The sequence below is a fragment of the Pezoporus occidentalis genome, unplaced genomic scaffold (genome assembly GCF_034315485.1).
Source record: "Pezoporus occidentalis ecotype Australia unplaced genomic scaffold, CSIRO_AGI_Poc_V1 ctg162, whole genome shotgun sequence".
Taxonomy (NCBI): Eukaryota; Metazoa; Chordata; class Aves; order Psittaciformes; family Psittacidae; genus Pezoporus; species Pezoporus occidentalis.
The window spans coordinates 1,754,070-1,773,732 of record NW_026913447.1 but is presented as its reverse complement, the minus strand read 5'-3'; the positions used below and the strand labels follow the sequence as shown (position 1 = coordinate 1,773,732).

Below are 19,663 nucleotides of genomic sequence, written 5' to 3'. Positions count from 1 at the left end.
AGCCTAACTGTGAGATTATATTAAATTATTAGTATATTCTATACTTTAATGTAACTAAAGGAACATGTGGCATTTCAATTCTGAAACAAGCTGTAGGTACTGGCCTAATGAAAGTGGCAGAGTGAACTGCAAAACCACTGTACTTCATTAGTCCCTCTCCAGCATTCCTGTAGCCCCCCTTCAGATACTGGAAGGCTGCTATGAGGTCTCCACGCAGCCTTCTCTTCTCCAGGCCGAACAGCCTCAACTTGCTCAGCCTGTCTTCATACAGGAGGTGCTCCAGTCCCCTGATCATCCTCGTGGCCTTCCTCTGGACTTGTTCCAACAGTTCCATGTCCTTTTTATGTTGAGGACACCAGAACTGCACACGATACTCCAGGTGAGGTCTCACGAGAGCAGAGTAGAGGGGCAGGATCACCTCCTTTGACCTGCTGGTTGCGCTGCATTTGATCCAGCCCAGGATACAGTTGGTTTTCTGGGCTGCAAGCGCACACTGCCAGCTCATGTTCATTTTCTCATCGAGCAACATCCCCAAGTGCTTCTCCACAGGGCTGCTCTGAACCTGTTCTCTGCCCAGCCTGTAGCTGTTCCTGGGATTGCTCTGACCCAGGTGTAGGACCTTGCACTTGGCATGGTTAAACTTCATGAGGTTGGCATGCGTCCATTCTTTGCAAAGTAGATCTCATCTTACTTGAGGGGCAAAATGATAATTGTAGTTTCTATGGACATGCAAAAATTAATTTGAATACAATGAATTTGAGCATGTAGTTGGTTAGTTTAATATCTAATCTACTCTAAATCATCATAGCTAAACTTTGGATGACTTAGTAGCAATTTATTATTCTGGTATTTAAAGTTTGATGATTTCACATTCTCCAAGGTGTTCATAAAGCAAATGAGTGTCTTTCCTTCCTTTTACCTACTCAGCTCTGTCAAAGTATACCCGATCAAATGGCAGGACTGAAAGAGATAGAATAGAACTTCTTCAGGATGCAGAACCTTTGGATTTTAATGCAGATTCAATTAATGATGACCCTCTTGAATCGGACTCTGGAAGGTGAGGGTCTTCTGTCTTTATTTACAATGTATTCTGACTTATGACACCTGTATCAAATGGCTTCCTAGTAGGTTTTGTAAACAAAAATTACCACTTTACCTGGCTCTTTTCATTTCTTCCTTCTCCCCCATGATACGGTAATTGTTTTAAAACCAGTTGAAACCTGAAGCCTTTTCATTTTTTTATAGAAATGTCTTAGTAGAATTTGAGTTAAGTATAATTTTATATGTCGGCATAATCTGAAAAAGACTGCATATATGCATATACTGCATATAAAAACAGAAACCTGGAGAATGACCTGCGTGATGTAAGGTTTTCTCTAATTTCCTAGAAGACTTTAGAAAGTTTATTTGATTTCCATGTATAAAAATCATCATAGAGGGCTGCAAGAAAGAAAACTGCATATTACAAGACCATTAGTTTCAGTAATACACCTGGGGATCAGATCTTGGAATGACTGGACTAATAAATTAAATCTGAAATTACTGAACAAAAAGTTCCCAGCTGAACAGTGTAGCTCTGTCTGTAATAGAGAATTCTGTGATTCTGTAGTGGTGGCTGCAACAACTCTTAGTCATGCTATAGAGTATTTTTCATGACTGCTGAGCTCTGCTTGTATTTAAGAAACAAGTAATACATTTTATGGGTGCTTTTTTATCTAGGTAGTTATGATGTAGAATCATTTAATGATAAATAATTTTAAATTCCTATATAAAAGTTACAGTTTACATTATTTTTTAGCTAAAACTAGCATGCCCAGTCCAATTAAAAAAATCATGAATGGTTACAGTTGACTCATATTTACAATGTCAAAAAATAAATGCCAAAATCACGCTATTGAATGACAATGCCAGTTTTTCAGATCATGTCAGCAATGTTAGTTTACATCAACAACTAACTTGTCTAGTCCAGTGTTGCCACATTTCAAAAGCTGGTTCTTTTTAAGCACAAGAATTCAAAGAAGATCTAGCCTAACATTTTTGTCAATTGTTGATTTCTGGACAGTGTGAAAGGGGTAATAGTCTACAAAAATAGGAATATACATATATAATTCTTTTGGAGCAAATACTTTTCAGGTACAGTATCTGAAGTCTTCTGGCACTTATACAGATTTTGTAGAGTGGAACATTCTGAACTTTTTTTTTTTTAAAGAAAATCTGGAGCCACAGAGCTTAGTTGTGTTCTTTTTTAGTAACCTGCATTGATTTCATAGAAGTAATAAATCAAAAATAATCGTATATGACATTTCATTTCACTTAAAAATAGCTCATTATAGTAACATTGATTTTTTTATTTTATTTTTTTTTTAAACTATAACTTCTGTGGTAGTTACAAGTGTTCTAGGACAGTAAGAGCTTTAGGAACACTAGGTTCTGGCATGAAGTCTATTCAGGTTTTGGGAAATACTGCAGAGAGGAAGTACATTGTGCTTTCACTGAGACTTGTATGTGCTTTTAAAATGCTTTTAAAATAGATTTGACCAACAAGTTGTGAGGCTTTTTCCCACTAAGAGTGCAGCTATTTGTTCTCATTATCTTTGAAACTCTTATTTCTCCTAGGAATACCCACTGAGATGTACTATTAATCATCCAAACTACTTTTGGATGCTGTTGTTTGGTTTGGGGTTTTTGTTTGTTTGGAATTTTACTGTCAGTTGGTTGGGTTTTTCGTTTGTTTGGGTTTTGATGATTTGGGGGGGGGGGGTGTGTTTTGGGGGGTTTGGTAGGTTTTGTTGGGTTTTAGTTTTTTGTTTTGTTTGTTTTGGGGGTTTGTTGGTTTGGTTTGGTTTATTTTTTTAGGAAAAAGTTCTATTCAATAAAAACATTCAACTTCTTTTCTTTATATGAGGAAACGAAGTTCTTTAAGACTCCCAGTATTCATATCACTGCTTTTTTTGGTCACATGAGATCTAATTTAATGACTGCCTATGAAATTCTCATGGAAACAGTAATTCAGTAGAGCTCCAGATCATGTAATTCATTGAGAGTGAAGGAGTAAGAGTTCAGTGAGTTACATGATTTCTTGGGTCTTTATTTTTCTATTTCCCTTGATACTTTTTCATGTTTAAAATTGATTCTGCAGGTACCAGCCTGGTGGAAGATACCTGTCGATGTCTCGGAGCAAAATATTTGATGATGTCTAAACTCCTCAAAGCTAAAGGAAAATTCAGTGGAAATCTATTCCCGCTCATTGCTTGGAAAATACTGTATTTATGATATATCACTGAACCAGAGAAGATAATATTTCTTTAGAATATGAATATGAAGGAACAACTATTTTGGAAATGCACCTGTATATGACAAGAATATGCTTCTTCTATTGTAGATATTGTTGTCCATCAGTGTGGGTTTTTGTGTCATGACCAAAAGGAGAAAAAATTAATAGAGTGTAAACTTCATAAATATACCTGGGGCTCAACTTGCTGTAACATTTTAAGTTTTAGGAAAAGGATTTTTCAGAAGGAATCTTTTTGTATTTTAACAGGTGCTGTGAGAGCATTTTAATGCATCCAAAGTGCAGTTTTGTCAATTACTATAATAAACACTTTCTGTATTTTTTCTATTATAACTTAATGCCTAGTCCAAAATCTACTGAATGAAATTAAGGCTTCTTTGGGTTTCAGTGGTCTTTGAATAATAGAATCATAGAATCAACTAGGTTGGAAAAGACCTTTTAAGATCATCAAGTCCAACCATTACCCAGGACCGCCAAGACCGCCACTATACTGTGTCACTGAGGCCCTCATCTACATGGTTTTTGAACACTTCAGCTTTCCTGGGCAGCCTGTTCCGATGGCTGATTACCCACACTGTGAAGAATTTTTTCCCAATATCCAATCTAAACCTCCCCTGGTGCAGCTTGAGACCATTTCCTCTTGTCCTACCACTTGTTACTTGGGAGAAGAGACTGACCTCCACCTCACTACAACCTCCTTTCAGGTAGCTGTAGAGAGGGATAAGATTGCCCCTGAGCCTTCTCTTCTCCAGACTAAACCCTCGCAGTTCCCTCAGCTGTTCCTCATCAGACTTGTGCTCCGGACCCTTCACCAGCTCCGTTGCCTTTCTCTGGACCCACTCCACCCCCTCAATGTTGCTCTTGTAGTAAGAGCCCCAGAACTGAACACAGGATTTGAGGTACAGCCCCATCAGTGCTGAGTTCAGGGATATGATTGCTGCCCTGATCCTGCTGGCCACACTGTTGCTGGTACAGACCAGGATGATGTTGGCCTTCTTGGCTGCCTGGGCACAAGCTGGCTCATGTTCAGCCGGCCATCAGTCAGCACCCCCAGGTCATGTATCAGACCGTGTTTAAGCAGAAAGATTGAATGGCAGGCTGTCTTCACAAAGTCATAAACTACATGTTCCAGTATTTAAAGGGTGGCTGCAAAGAAGAAGGGGATTCCCTTTCTACATGGAGTCACATGGAAAAGATGAAGGTTATTGGGCACAGGTTGGGGAGAAAAAAAAAATTTCGCAGTGAGAACAGTCGTTAGAGTACCCTCCCCAGGGAAGTGGTGGATTCCCTGGCATGGGACACCTTTAAGATTTAGCCAGACAGGGTGCTGGGACCTTGTCTAGACTGTGTTTTGCCAGGAAAGGTGGGACCACATGATCCTTGCAGTCCCTTCCAACCTGGTATTTTATGATTCTCTGAAATTTGGTGGTATTAATTTTGAAGCAAGCTGTATTGGTCAAGAAAGGCTGTATTTTTTCTTTTCCAACATTATATGCAGATAAATAATTTTAGCGTGTGTAAATATTTGAAATCGATTGACCATAGTTTCACTGTCATATGAGCATATGTGCAATAGCGGGAATGCGTTATCAAAGATATAAATCTGATTTAAGATTTTTTGCAGTTGTAATGGTTGAAAATCTTCGCACACTAGCATTTTTGTACCTGTAAAAGAAATATAATGTGAAAATTGATTTAAATGCTGAAACTATAATTTGCACACAACTCGGGCACGGCTTCAAATTGTAGCATATTCCTTTAAAAGAAGGGAAATACATAGCATGACTGGATAATGGTAAACACTTTTAATGTCCCAAATACCCTGGTTGCATTATGTATCTGTTTTTAAGGTGCCTGTGTTTTGCAGTAACTTGTTGCAAAAAGAACAATGCTTAGTCATTTGAATGCCATTCAAAAATGCCAATTACTAACAGTGTAAAAAAAACTTCACATGAATTTCATTGGTGTAGATTTATTTTTAAAGTGTAGTTAGTTGAAAGAATTCTGAACTGTAATCATAAGGTAAAAGATGTGATCAAATTCATTATATCTTTGGAAATTTGCTTTATTTAAAATGTTGTATTATTGCAGCTTGTCTTAAGTCTTTACCACTTGGGGATTTTCTTACATTCTTACTGCGAAGTTATGTTGAAAACTGAAAGAGAACATGTTTTCATTATAAGTTCTTTATCATGCTTAAAAAACAGACATCCCTTAAAACAGTTAGGAATGAGTTCTTGCGAAAAGAAATTTTTTATGAATGAGATGTTCTACTGATTTTTAAAAGTAGTCTTTGTTTCTGAAGTAATTGTTAATGGGGATCTAACTACCTCTTGTGATTTAGTAGATCATGTGTTCTAACAGTAGTGGTATGTGTAATATATTGGTTTGCCTGTTTTAAAACATTTAATTGTTATTATGAAGGAGAAAAAATACTCTATTTGTATAGAAATACTTATATTAATAAATTAGCAGACATGAAGTAATCGTCAGTTCCTTTTTTAGGTGAATGCACTGAACGACAGCCATGTCCACATGTATTCAAGGCATAATACAATTTCCAGATTACCTGTAAGAGGCACTTTCTTAGTTTTGGTATTTTTTATACTGTAAAAGCTTGATCAAAATCTTAGGGTGGTATCAGGGACTCGTAGTTAAGAAAACGAGACTCTTTTTATTCAGATTGTTCTTTAGCAATTTTATGTTAGCACCTATTTAATTTAATTTAGATCTATTCTGAATTCAGCCTTACATGAAGGGGATTGTATCTATTCCTGGACTTTAATCCACGTGAATGTTCTTAGATGTGATATTTCTATTTTTAAAACTTGTGTCTCATTTAATTGCCAAAAAATTTATTTGTAAAAAAAAAAATCTTTGGATGAAATAAGGTTCAGGTTCTTTGTTTAACTCTTGAAAATGTCACTACAAAGGGATCTAATTCAGTGCTAATTGAAAAATTATAGAAGGAATGTTTGTTATTCTGAGTTCTTGTGAAGTATCCTTACCTAGCCCCTGCTGACTTCAGAGAATTGGATCAGGCTTTCTTGGGCTTGGTTTGTTTGGGGTTTTTTCCTCTCTCAGAAATCAGTGGAATGGCTAGAACCAGAATTTTCAGTGGAAACTTGATACGGATTTTATACATGAAAGCTAACTAGTCCTCAGTGTAAGCCCTCTGTGCAGTTTTCATTGGGATACGGTAATTTATGGAGTTGACTGTGCAAGTTAATGGCAGTGGGATTTCAGTTGCTAACAGAATGGCTGAGTTTATTGAGGTGGGAATCCAGTGACCTTTTTTTGATGTTGCAGTGGAGTAATGGAGTTAACCAACGGCTGCTTTGAGCTCTGAAAGTCTCTCAAGAGTTCTCTGGATTGTGCTTGGAGATTTCTGTGGTAATGTGCTCCAAGGATATACTGGGTGTTTAAGTAAGGAGTTGATAGTTGCTGACCAACAGTTACTCTTGCCCTAATTATATGCAATTTTTAGGCAAATTAATCTGAAGTATGTTTAGAAAATTAGTTATGAGTTCCTATGAGTAAATTAGGAAGACTTCCAACAAAGAAATAGAGAGTACAGCTGTAAAAGAACACTGTAGAAATAAGGGATATGCCTGCACAGCATTTGCTGTGTGCTTGGGCTACTTTTAAACTAGCTTGGTTACTGCTAGTACAAATAATGCAGAACATGGGGGCTATGTGCAACTTGATGGGGCCCTGAGCAACCTGATCTTGTTGAAAATGTCCCTGCCCATGGTTGGAACTAGATAATCTTTAAAGGTCCCTTCTAACCCAAACCCTTCTATGATTCTGTGATGATTCCCAGCCAGACTGTGGCAACTCTTGACAAATTCTTCGCTACTATAGCTCTAATCCTAACAGCACCACAACTAAAATAATTTAAAACTAGCTTTGGTATGTTTGGCAGTGAATACACTGTAGGCTAATAGTTCTCTTGCATTGTATTTGATGTTCCAGATTAGGTGATTTAAAATGTAACTGCCTTGCAAACTGTACTTTAGGGAGCTAAACATGTTGGCATATATGTTATGTCAGTATATAGCTGTATTTATTTGCAGCTAAGGAATGTCACATCCTCTGTTTATTATTCCTCTTTTTGAATTATTGAGCAGTTAGGGTGTACTTACGTTTCATCAGAATTCATTTGTGAGCACAAAAACCAAAACAAAACACCAAAAAGCCCACCAAAGTTAAGTGCAAGCACTTGAATATTTTCATGTCAAAGATTTAAACCCGTGAAAAGAATCCATGTGAGTTGTAATGAACTTTGAAATGTGGGAATGAAAACAGTAGATACTTCAATACTGGGTCAGTGTTGGATTTCGTAAAAAGTACAGATAACAAAAATCTCTAGTCAAATTTACTGCTCCTACTGAATTTGTAGTTCTTTCAGGCATTTAAAGATACAAATATCTGTAGTGGGAAATGAGTCCTGTGCACTCTTCTTAAGAAAGGTGCATCCCTTAGCTGTGAAGTGAGGGAGTCTTTGAGTGAAGGATATGCAAATTCTAGTCTGTGCTAATAGTGACACTTTGGGCAAAATGTAATATATTTTATTATTTAGGTATGATAGCATGTTAAGAAACAAACTTTATACTGCTGTAACTTACACTACTGGAAAAAGCATGGTATATAATCTGCCTTTATTTTGCAATCAAGCACTTGTAAAATAGTCATTAACAGTATTAATGAAAGTGGCAGAAAGCTGCTATCATTCAGTATTTATTCTTGCTATTTAAAAACATAACCATGACAATAATTTTTATATATGAAGTATTTAAAAAGTGATTATTCTGATTTTCTGTAATTATCATGGGTTATATTTTGTTAAATTCATCTTCAGATACTTTAAATGTTACAGGAAAAATACAATATTTTCTTCAAATTTTCATTATTTCTGTAATTACTTTCACTCTGGGGGGCATTTACAATACAAATAGAGATCCTTTATGAAGGAAAACTTACTATGGGGCTTCTTAAAGAAAACAGACCTATAATTACAGACAAATACGTACATCTTAATTATTAACAAACATACTACTTAAGGTATATATATTGTCTCCAGCAATTTTTCTTTAAAATTCAGAAAACTATTAAATTCTCTTTCAGAGCAATTTATTTGTGAATCTTGTAAACTTTCTGCAACTTTTACATTCCTCTTCCCTCATAGGCTCTGCAGGAGTATGTACTTCTTTATGGCAGTTCTGTAATACTAGCTGTGCCTCAAATTAAGTAGTCTAATCTGAAGCTGAGACACTCCTACACCATTTGATTACATTTACAGAAACTCAGCATTGCTAGCAAAAAAGCACCTTGAACTAGATCCCTTTCTAATACATTAAATGCTGTCATTGACTATGTTGATTATATTTGGCATCTTCCATTTCAGTCATACAGTAAACCCAATCAGGTTTATTCTTTCTTCTATTAAAAGGCACTGGAATGTCTTCCTCAGCTTGCTTTTGTGTGAGTATGTGTTTTTCAGTTGTAATTGACAGGCAATAATAATATGGAACTTCAGTTATTTCTTAAGGATAATGTTATATTTGACATATTCCTGTGAGTTATAAGTTTCAGACTGACAGCTTAGTTACCACTGTAGAAACTTAAGTATTTTTTATAGAAATAGCTTATATTTCTGTAGGGGTGTCTGGAAGACAAGGGAGTTCCTTTGTAAACATAGGTTTAGTGATAAAAGATACTCATTCTCCAGTGTGTGTTAATATAGGCTGTAGGAGTGCAGTTTATGGATAGACTATCTTCATTTGCCTTATGATACACGTATGTATGCATAACACCTTGTTTTGAAATTCAAGTTATAATTTTTTCTCTGTAGTCTTCTAAATTATGGTTGTACTGGATACATTTTTGCAATGTGTGTTAAAATATCTAGTCAAAGAGTTGGCATGAAATAAATAATTTCTGCAATACATTTTCCCTGTTATATTTTAGATATTCATACTTCTCTGAAGTGTTTTTAATAGCAATCTTTTAAAGAGAAACTTGACCCATTTCTTTTTTCGAGGTAGTAGTTAACTTTACTTTAGAAGATAATCCAGCCTTGGTTTAGTTGTCTTTTTGCATCTTCTATACAGCAGATTAAAAAGGGAAATCGAGAGGAACCTTGCATACCTGGACATGTCATTGTTGGAGTCTGGGGAAGCGAACTGGACCTGCTTTTCAGGCTGGTATCTTTACTATGGCTTGACCCAGCTGCAGAAGCTCAAAGAACTTCTGCAAATGCAGGGATACAGAGAAGTGCAGCAAAGGCTAGCTGAAGATGTAAGCTTCCTGCAGTGCCTGGAGGAAGCATGTGAGGACTTTGCTCCTGGGGCTGATTGGGCACTTGGTATTTTCATGAAGCATAACGTGGGATGGAAATAAGGGCTCCTACGCCTCTCCCTCTTTTCCATATGCAGTCAAACCAGGTCATAATTCCTTCTAGATGTTCTTGGCCGTTGGTGAGGATAGAGATGAGATTTTCCACTACAGCTGTGAGGAGACAGGCACAGTGAAGGTGGAGTTAACTCCTTTCACTGCTTGCATATTTAGCAGTTTTGTCTAACCTACCTTAAAAAACAAAAAACAAACCTTAAGGATGAAGAGAGAAGTTTTTTTAATTGAAATAGTTCTCTTTTCAGCTACAGTGACAAGGTATGTTTTTAGGGGTCTTTTTTTTTCTTTTTCATAAAGTGAATGTTTTCTTGAGTGGTAAAGAAGTATCTTCTGGTATCGTAAATCAAAAACAATTCATTTTTTTAACACCTTATGATAAATATTTATAACAACTACTACTAGGTGATTCCTGCATTTAATTATTTATTCTCTCCTGTGGTTGATCTGCAGCTGCTCTTTTAAGTGAGTTGCAGGGTAACATTTTGCACACTCAGTACTAGTCTGTGCCACCACTGCAGTAGGAATATCTTGGCACAGCTAGTAAAGTCCCCTTCTGGGACTGTCATATCTCTCTGTTCTGCTGGAATACTGGGTGTTTTTTCTGCATCTTTTTCTTAGGCATTTCTAATATACATGAGTTCAGAATAATTACTAAATGAATGATGCATGCAGATGCTAAAGATCAGTAGCAGAATGTTCAGTGGACCATACTGAACCATTGGTCATAATCCAGTGGATGGCATTTTCTCTTGATGGGGAAAGAGACAGGAGTAGCAGAATGTGTATGAAGGGACAGAGGGCCCTGAAGAGGAGGGCTTGGAGGTGTTGGTTGGTGAGAAGCTCACCTGGCAGTGTGTGTTCACAGCCCAGAAAGACAACTGTACCTGGGCTGCATCAAAAGTACCGTGACCAGCAGGTCGAGGGTGGTGATTCTGCCCCTCTACTCTGCTCTGATGAGATCCCACCTGCAGTACTGGAGTCCCCAGCATACAAAGGACATGGACCTGTTGGAGTGAGGATATTGGAGAGTTGGAACATGAAGACGATCAGAGGGCTGGAGCACCTTTCCTATAGAGACAGGCTGAGAGAGCTGGGCTTGTTCATCCTGGAGAAAAGAAGGCTCGGGAGAGACCTTATAGCAGCCTTCCAGTACCTAAACAGGGGCTGCAATAAAGGTTAGAGAGACATTTTACTAAGGCCTGCAGCAACAGAACAGGGAAGTGGTTTTAAACTAAAAGAGGATAGATTTAGACTATATATAAGGAAAGAAGTTTTTGCAGTGAAGGAGCAGCTTCCCCAGGGAGGTGGTAGATGCCTCATCCCTGGAAGTGTTCAAAACCAGGTTGGGCGAGGCTCTGATCAACCAGGTCTATTGGAAGATGTCCCTGCCCATGGCAAGGGGGTTGGAACTGTACAACCTTTAATGGTCCCTTCCAAACCAAAACATTCTATAGTTCTATGATTCTATGAATGATCATCTGTGCACATTTTTATTTTTACTCTGGCGATGATTTGGATATTGAAGTGAATCACTCTCAGTGTAGTTAACTGGTATTAAGGTGAATCACTCTCAGTGTAGTTAACTGGTATTGAGGTGAATCATTCTCAGTGTAGATAACCAGCCACACTCCTGCAGACTTACTGTGGTAAGTAGCTACTGTATGCCTATATAGTTCAGAGGATGGTAGTTGTCCTTTATTAAATACTGACTTTCCATTACTCATTGTCAGATTTTTATTTGCTCAGAGAGCTGTATAAATTCTGTTATTTAATTGTCATGTTGCTAATGAATCTACCTTGCCTGCTCAGTAAATTTTAAGTCTTCTGAAATAGCATTTGACAGACTGTGAATTACCAGAGTTGTGAATTAACCTTGCTCTGCCCTTCTGCTTCACCTCTGCCTGCACAGTGGCATGGTGCCTGCCAGTATATTGCTTGTTCATCCTAGTCTCTGCTCTGTATACAGTGATAAGGATCTTAATGCTTTCTCTTCATAAGCATCCAGTCTTTTGCATCATCTTGTTGTGTGTTAAGTCATTGCACACCATTGCCTTCAGGATTTTTTTGGGTTTTGAGAGCTCTTTCCGGAAGCTAAAGCCAAAGTCAGGGCCCAACTTGGACAGAAGACACTGTTTTTTTCTTCCCTCCTCGGGGAATATGATATGAGCTGAGATTAAGCTTATAAATAAGATCAGGTATTGGAGTAGTTTAGGAATGTGAGTTATGCACAAAGACAAGAAAAGGTCTCAGGTTCTTTCTGCAGAAACAGATTATCTGGTTAAAGGTATGTGCTCTGAGTAACTCAGTCAACATCAAAGCAAAGGTGCATCTGTGGCAGTGCCTAGATATGCTCTGTGGAAATCTGCTAAGCCTTTGAAATCCAAGTGAACACTTAGAGCTAAACAATCCACTGTCAAACAAAATAATTTCCAAAGCTTAGGAAAGGTCATGTATTCTAAGTAAACTTTACAAAGGCCGGATGCTTGTGGGAATTTTGTTTGTTCTGTGTTCCTCTTGTTCCCCAGAGACTGTCTCCTGCCATAAGTACTAGTACTCCTGTAAAAACATCATGCTTTTTGGAAGGTGCTGCTGGTTTTAAATCTCTGGGAATTGAGAAGAAGATGCAAAAGCAGTATACTACTCTGATACGTTTCAGTGAGCCAGCAACAGCTTTGAAGCCCAGGTTTCACGGTTCACTAGCAAGTCTGTCAGAAGAGGCTGGCACTTGTGGAGGCCAGTGTGACGCGGTGTATCACCTCCTTTAAGTGGTGGCTTGCGTGTGTCACACAGCGTGTGGAAAGGAATGAGCAAAGTGAACCCAGGGCAGAGAGATGGTGTGGGACAGAGGAAGTGGGTTGAGAGGCAAAGCGTGGGAGAGTGTTTGAGTGGTGGTGACAGGGAAGGTGTGGGCTCTGCCTGCTTCTGGGGTACATTTACATCTATTGCTAATCATAGCCTCACCTCAGATCTTCTGTAGGAAATCTGATAGCAACACGCTGACGCCTGGCCCCTGAAGTCTAAGAATGTCTAACTTTGACTGCAGAGCAGCTATAAAAGCCTGTGTTTGGCTCAGTACTGTGCAAATACCCTGTAGCTTTTGCTTCTCATTTCATGTATCTAACCCAAGCACAACTCATGGCTTGAAATAAGGAGTACCCTGAAGAGGAAACATGAGGGAGTGAGTTGGGGAAGAGATTGAGAGCATGGGTAAGTGTGGTACAATTCAGAGCCCTAAAATAAGTTACTTATCTTGTGTTACTGTCTCTCAGAGATGGGTCAGTGGTGTGTTGGGAAGACACAGATAGTCAGGTTTTCTGGACTAAAGCTCAAAACAGCTTTACAAATCACCAGAAACTTGTCCCCTCTTTGATAAACATTGCAAAGACCGTAGCTGCAGGCTTGAATGCTGATGGGTTGTAAAGTGATAGCCAAGCTGGTGCAGAACAACAGGACTGGGGTGCAAGTGGGTAGGAAGAGCCTGTCCCAAGTACCCACAGAGGCAGGAGTCCCCTGCTAAAGTGGGCAACAGAATGAACTTCAGTGCGTGTCCCCTCTTGTTAGTTCTGAGTGATTTGGAACAAATTTAGGGCTGTAAATAAATAAAACCTTATAAACACTTTCAGAAATCAGATGGATTTGTTTCTTATTAAGTAGACATCTCTTGAAATGCTGCAGCAACATAATCAAATTTCAGTCGCCATTTACTAGGAACAATAATTACTCTCAGGAATTAAAAGCTGATTCTACTCTTGCTGAAATTAAGACCGCTGTTACAAGGAGTTACCAGACCATGTCTTACGTAGTTTCTTCTCTGGGAACTGTTGCAGAGATTGTCTGAATGCACTAGTATATTTGAATAAAGAACAAATATGAAATCAGTCTTTAGGTTAGCTATTTGTTCTAGCCATTTGAGTCCATAGCTAGTTGATCCTCCTGTGAGATCGAAGTTGTAATGTTCACAATGTGGTAATCTCAGCTCATCAACCACAGGGCAAGGTGACAATTCCATTTACTCTGGGGTGGATAGGTCAAATCAGAATTCCTCCGGAAGGGCAAGTTCAGCAACAAGGTTGAGAGTTTTTGATTTTTCACTATGAAGTCTTCTAGCGCTTGCAGAGAACAACAAAACATGATGGTCTGTGGTGAAACGATTCTTTGGTTCTAACAGTACCAGTGTTGGAGTCAAACAGTTGTGTCCTTGGGTGCTTACACTCTTGAGTATTTTGGATCTGAGCTGTGACACCAGAAGAACCAGATGTCAGGAACCTGTGCCGCAACACATTGTCTCTTCCCAGGAAATTTCTCTGCTGGGAAAGTCCCTGGGCTAGAGAGTTTGCAAATGTAAATGCTTTGTAAACAGACTTTGCTGAGGAAACCTTGTACCACCAATGAGTTCCTTCGGTGCCTTTCCTGGTTTCTGAGGTAAGCATTAAGGACTGTTACCTTACCCACACCACCCACAAAGGATTTCTGACACTGATGACCAGGGATGTCCTAACCAAAAATCCAAAACCTGGAGAAAAAACATCACACCACCTAAATAAAAGATGTGTTGTCTTTTTTGCTTTCTTTTGTTTCCACATGCCTCAGTTTGGATAACAGCCTTACACTGCAGTGTTGGTGGTAAATAGACAGCTACACTGTCATGCCTAGAAATGCTTTGTAATTTGTTCAAAGCACAGGATCCACCAGGGAGATCTCTGGACTTGAAAGTGCAGGCCTCAATTCTATAAATGTGTTTATCTACAGCCTGCTTTATCTTGTAGCATTAGCTTTGCCTAGCAATAACGTGGTAAAGAAAGAATTGTATTTGCATGGGGAAGGGAGAGGAAACTTCCACTGAATGGCTTTTGCAGCATTACTTCATTATTTAAAGCCTAGTATTTAAGAAGCCACTGTCTGGGACCTGAGGAATGCTGATGTGCTTTGCAAATAATCCAAGCTGCTTAAGGAACTGTGCACAGAAATTAACCAAGACTGTGTACCTGCTCTCTGCAAACCCATCAGTGTTGCTGGCAAAACCTCTTTTATATTCATCAGTGCAGTCCTGGCCACCACAGTGGTGGTAGGTGTTCATACCTCGGTAGTTGTTGCACTACTCCTCTTTAACCCACATGATCGTTCCAGTGACATTTTTAGCTTACTGCCTTTTGCTCAACCTTCTCTTAAAAAATGAGAAATAAGTTGCTTTTTCACAGCTCTGGGGCAAAAGGGGAGACAAAGAGTTCACAATTTATTCCAATGTGGATACCAGCTGTGACACTAACAGTCACAGCACAGGTAGATGTCAGCAATCAAATGTCTCAGAAGGGTGCCCTAGCCAAGGGTCTCTATGTCTTCATCCTCCACATTTACCCGCTTTGTCCCTAACTAAGAATCGGGCACCAATTTGTGCCATGTAATGACAAATTCTCCAGCATAAGCTTGGAGCCCCGTATTTTCCAGATGTACAGGGCTCTCTGTTTTTATTTGGCTAGAGGAGGTCTGGTACCTTACAGGCAGCCCTGCACTGGGGTGACAGTGCAGTGAGGAGTGTTTGCTTGACCTTTGGGTGAAAACATTGCTGAAAGTGGCGGAAGCAGTCTCAGGATTCCGCTCCCACCTTCCTCCTTCACGCAATATGCCATGCTGGTGGTGGTAGGACAGGGCTGTCCAGGTCAGGCAGAGCAGGCAGGGGAAGACGGCAGGTGATGTCAGAGGAAGAGCTGGCCTAGCATGCTGGAGGTGCCACTTGGCAAAACCTCTTCATGGACAAAGCCGCTACAGTGAGTAACACATCAGGGATTGTGGTGTAGCACTGCAGCCCCTGTCCTTGGCAGAGGGACCTGGCATGAACTAAACACACCATTACTAGAGCTTACATAATATTTACAGTAGTAGTACAATTAGGATTCACATTCTTGTAATATTCTATTTTAATAAATGTTGTGTTAAGTTTCTTTGACACTGTGTGAGCTGGTTTGCTTGGTTTGGTTTTGCTTTGTTTTGTTTTGGGTTTTTTTGCTTGGCATCATCAAAACAGACATCTTCAGTGACATCCAGGTCAGACGGTTTGTATTAAAGATCATGGTTCGTACAAAAACTTGTGAGGGTTCATCAGTCAGAAGATAGCAACTTCCTCCTATAGAAAACATGCCAGATTATGCAATTTCTGGGTAGATAATGCAAACAAATTCTTGTTAGCACTATCTGGCCTCAAAAGCAGGAACAGTGTATCAGAAACACAGCAGTAGTTGCAGTCTGGTTGCTTGTTTGTGTGACCGAACTACATTTTTTGGTAGCATAAATCCATTTGAAACAGTAAGACCAACTTGGCTTTAAAAAGGAAGCTTTCAGGAAGAAGTGATTCACAAACACTTCAATTCTGACTTGTGCCAGTATCCTAGACTTGATGCTGTGAAAATTACAGCTTCCTGGATGCTGCTAGTGGTATGTACTATGCATGGTCCCTGTCAATGTCAATGCCCCTAACAGAGATACAGAGTGAAACACAAGAGGGGAACATTAGCTGGTGTAAATGGTCATGGCTCAGGTGAATAACTTCAGGAGGAATCATGGACAAAGAGCACTTCATCTCTATTGCCTCAGGCCTAACTGCACATTAGGTGCCACGCTTCTAAAATTAGCAGTAACTTTGCTAGGGAGTGAAACTATAACCTGACTAGTGGAGAAGGTCTCAGAACAAAGCAGGGTTTGTAATACACTGTAACTTGGACAGTGGAGCTGGAAAAGTTTTGGGGATCTTGCTACCGTTTCTGCAGCATTTGCTCTACCTACTTCTCTTCATTTCCCTGCCTGTCCTCCCTAGCTGAAGAACGGTGTCACCATGCAATGCTTCTTCGTCCCTTCCCACACAAGCCTCACAGATGTCTGTTGCAGTGTGCAAGCCTGGGAGCTAAGGTCTGCTCGTCCAGGCAACACTCCCACCTAACTTGCAGCTAGAGAAGAGCACCTGGGTCATGGAAGAAAAGCTTGCATGAGTGTAGGGAGAGTTAAGAGAGATTTTTTTGTTTCCCAGGAGCTGTTAAAAGAGAGATCAGGCAGAAGGAGAACAAAGCTTGCTGCTGTGAAGGGAAGAACATGTCACAGCTGGGGCATATTTCCTCACAAGCTGGACAGGAGGATCTTTGCTTCAAGATCTGAATAGCTAATGCCAAATTGCTGGGCATAAGCAACGAATGCTACCACCGCTATTTACATTCAGTCTTCATTATATGCTCAACAGGGATCAAGGGTCGAGTGGGTGATGCACACAGACATCGCTACCCTACAGCAAGCATGGTGAGAGACATCACCTGCCTGACTTCCCAGCTAAGGAAAAAAACACCATCCCATTTTAAGGGAAAATACTTGGAAACAGCAAAGCTATCTGACTACTGGGACAGACCTCCAATCTGTGAAAATAACCCATACAACATAACAGTCAAACTTCCTGTTAATAGTTTGCAGCTGGCAACATCAATGGCATACCTCGGAAAGAGCAGGAGGGATCTTACAGAGTGCCTTTGGGCCCCTTGCTAGGAGCTGAGTTTGAAGAGGCCCTCATGGTTATCTTTCCTCCCTTCTGTTACACTCAAGGTCTTGTTTATGGGCAAAAAGGAAACACCTTACATACAAGTAAAGCCAAGAATTTTCATTTAAATATGAAGAGTCTAGCCAATCCAAATCTAATTGTTGCAGAAAAAAAAAAAAAAAAGGAATAGTAATGTAATTAAAATGCTTCAATGAGGGAAAAGTGTCAGTAATAATATGAATAATGGAATTAAAATTATAACACACTTCTCGTTTTTATCCATTTTCTTGGGATTATGCTCTCCCTTCTGTTGTTCCTTTGGATCTTAAAAGTCAGCATCTTCAGCCTGCTGGATGATTTAACATTATAAATCTTCAGCTTCTGGTGTCCTTTGTTGGAGATACTATCACCCTTATTTTCTAGTACCTACTTATATTCACACCTTTTTTTTACTGCTCTGCAGCTCCATGTAGTAGCAGCTGAATTTAGTGTATGTGGGGTATTTCATGTATGCTGAAAGCTATTTCTTTGTCCTCTTTGATACCCTTAAACCCAGGTTTGTCCAGCTCCTGGTCTGCATTTCTTTAACTGGACATTGATGAGGAGCTTTGGGTTTTCCAGTGCCAAGCCAGCTTTTATAATTTCATGCCTGTACTGCTCTATACTGCATGCTGTGCCTCCAGTTCTCAAGGCCTCCTGCAATTGTACCAGTCTGGTCTTTCTCAACCCTGTATTGCCATAAACATCTCATTATGCATAAAATTACTGCCTATTACTGCCATCTGTATAAAACTGCATTACACAAAGATAAAATTAAAACAAACTACGTAGGCAGCTGGTCAGTTAGGGGAATTGTTGTCAAAGGAAAGAATAAAACCAAGCTACAGGCAGATCAAAAAAGGTTCAGACAAAACAAGCCCAGCAAGCCCTCTTCCTGAAGCTCTGCAAACTCACTGCAGAGCTGCTTGCCTGCTGACAGCAGTGGCAACGCCATGTTACATGGCTACACTGCTGCACATCCCAGCATTTCTTGCCTGTCTTTCAGGGAATAAGGAATGCTATCACATTTTATGATGTATATCCAAAGCAAGACCATACATCCGTAACTGAGTGTTCACTGGTGGAAAAAATCATGCAGATTTTGGCAGTTTTAGAGACCAGTAGCTTTGAGAGGAGCAGGAAAGCAACAGCTCTTGGTTTTGTTTGGTTTTATTCCCCTGTATCATCCTGCACTGAATTAAGGTTTTGGTGCACACATATTTTAGGACCTTTCCCACCGCTATGATGCCACTGAAGTCAAAAGATTTGAATCATTTGTGTCAAAGGCACGAGAAAATCTTGCTTGTAAGATAATCCTCTCAGCACTGTGATATTTTTCATTTTGGTGTCTTGTCATACACAGGGGGTAGTAAGCAGATGGAACTTTTTACAGACACTCCTTCATGTGAATTCTTTTGAAAAGGGACTTTCAAGTACTATCTATTTGGCTCAAGCCTTTAATGTCATTGTAGCAGAAAGAGACAGACCAGTATAGAAAGATATTCTGAATTCCATTTCTAAACCTGCTGTGTGGGAGAAAGGAAACCTGTGAGATTGAGATCATGATTTCAGCTACTGAAGGGAATTACCTCTGTTTCATTCCATGTGAAGAAGCATTAAGAAATCCCCAGAATTTTAAAACTGGAGTAGGTGTTTGGTTTTAATTTTGTGTATCAAAAGCCAGAGGGGAAAGAGAAACATCTTTATGCTTCATTGTTTCAGTGATGGCTGGCTGACAACCTGCAGTAAGATCCATGAAGAGCCAAAGCACTCTGGGCTTATCAGACATTATGATTGACCTGAAACTGTATTGCAGAAAGCTTTTCCATCAGAAATTTTAAATGTGTTTTGTCTTAATTTACAGTAAAATTAATCACCTGGGTCAGAGCAATCCCAGGAACAGCTACAGGCTGGGCAGAGAACAGGTTCAGAGCAGCCCTGTGAAGAAGCACTTGGGCATGTTGCTCGATGAGAAAATGAACATGAGCCAGTTTCAGTGTGTGCTTGCAGCCCAGAAAGCCAACTGTGTCCTGGGCTGCATCGAATGCAGCACAACCAGCAGGTGAAAGGAGGTGATCCTGCTCCTCTACTCTGCTCTTGTGAGACCCCTGGAGTATTGTGTGCAGTTCTGGTGTCCTCAACATAAAAAGGACATGGAACTGTTGGAACAAGTCCAGAGGAGGCCACGAGGATGATCAGGGGACTGGAGCACCTCCTGTATGAAGACAGGCTGAGGAAGTTGGGGCTGTTCAGCCTGGAGAAGAGAAGGCTGCGTGGAGACCTCATAGCAGCCTTCCAGTATCTGAAGGGGACCTATAGGGATGCTGGGGAGGGACTCTTCGTTAGGGATGAAGTGACAGGACAAGGGGTAATGGGTTAAAACTTAAACAGGGGAAGTTTAGATT

General features: G+C 39.7%; 1 protein-coding gene across 2 annotated transcripts in view; it reads left to right on the top strand.

The window, feature by feature from the left end:
* LMBRD2 (LMBR1 domain containing 2) overlaps positions 1-9,902 on the top strand; it is a 39,261-nt gene extending 29,359 nt beyond the window's left edge. Inside the window, exons 17-18 of one of the 2 annotated variants that reach the window (XM_062612951.1) lie at positions 928-1,057; positions 9,409-9,902. In XM_062612951.1, the coding sequence (XP_062468935.1) occupies positions 928-1,057; positions 9,409-9,694 (416 nt within the window). In that variant the 3' untranslated portion in view covers positions 9,695-9,902. Of the gene's footprint in view, positions 1-927; positions 1,058-3,139; positions 9,239-9,408 lie in introns of those variants that run through there. The other variant, XM_062612952.1, reaches the window with a different exon arrangement.
* Positions 9,903-19,663: the final 9,761 nt, after the last annotated feature.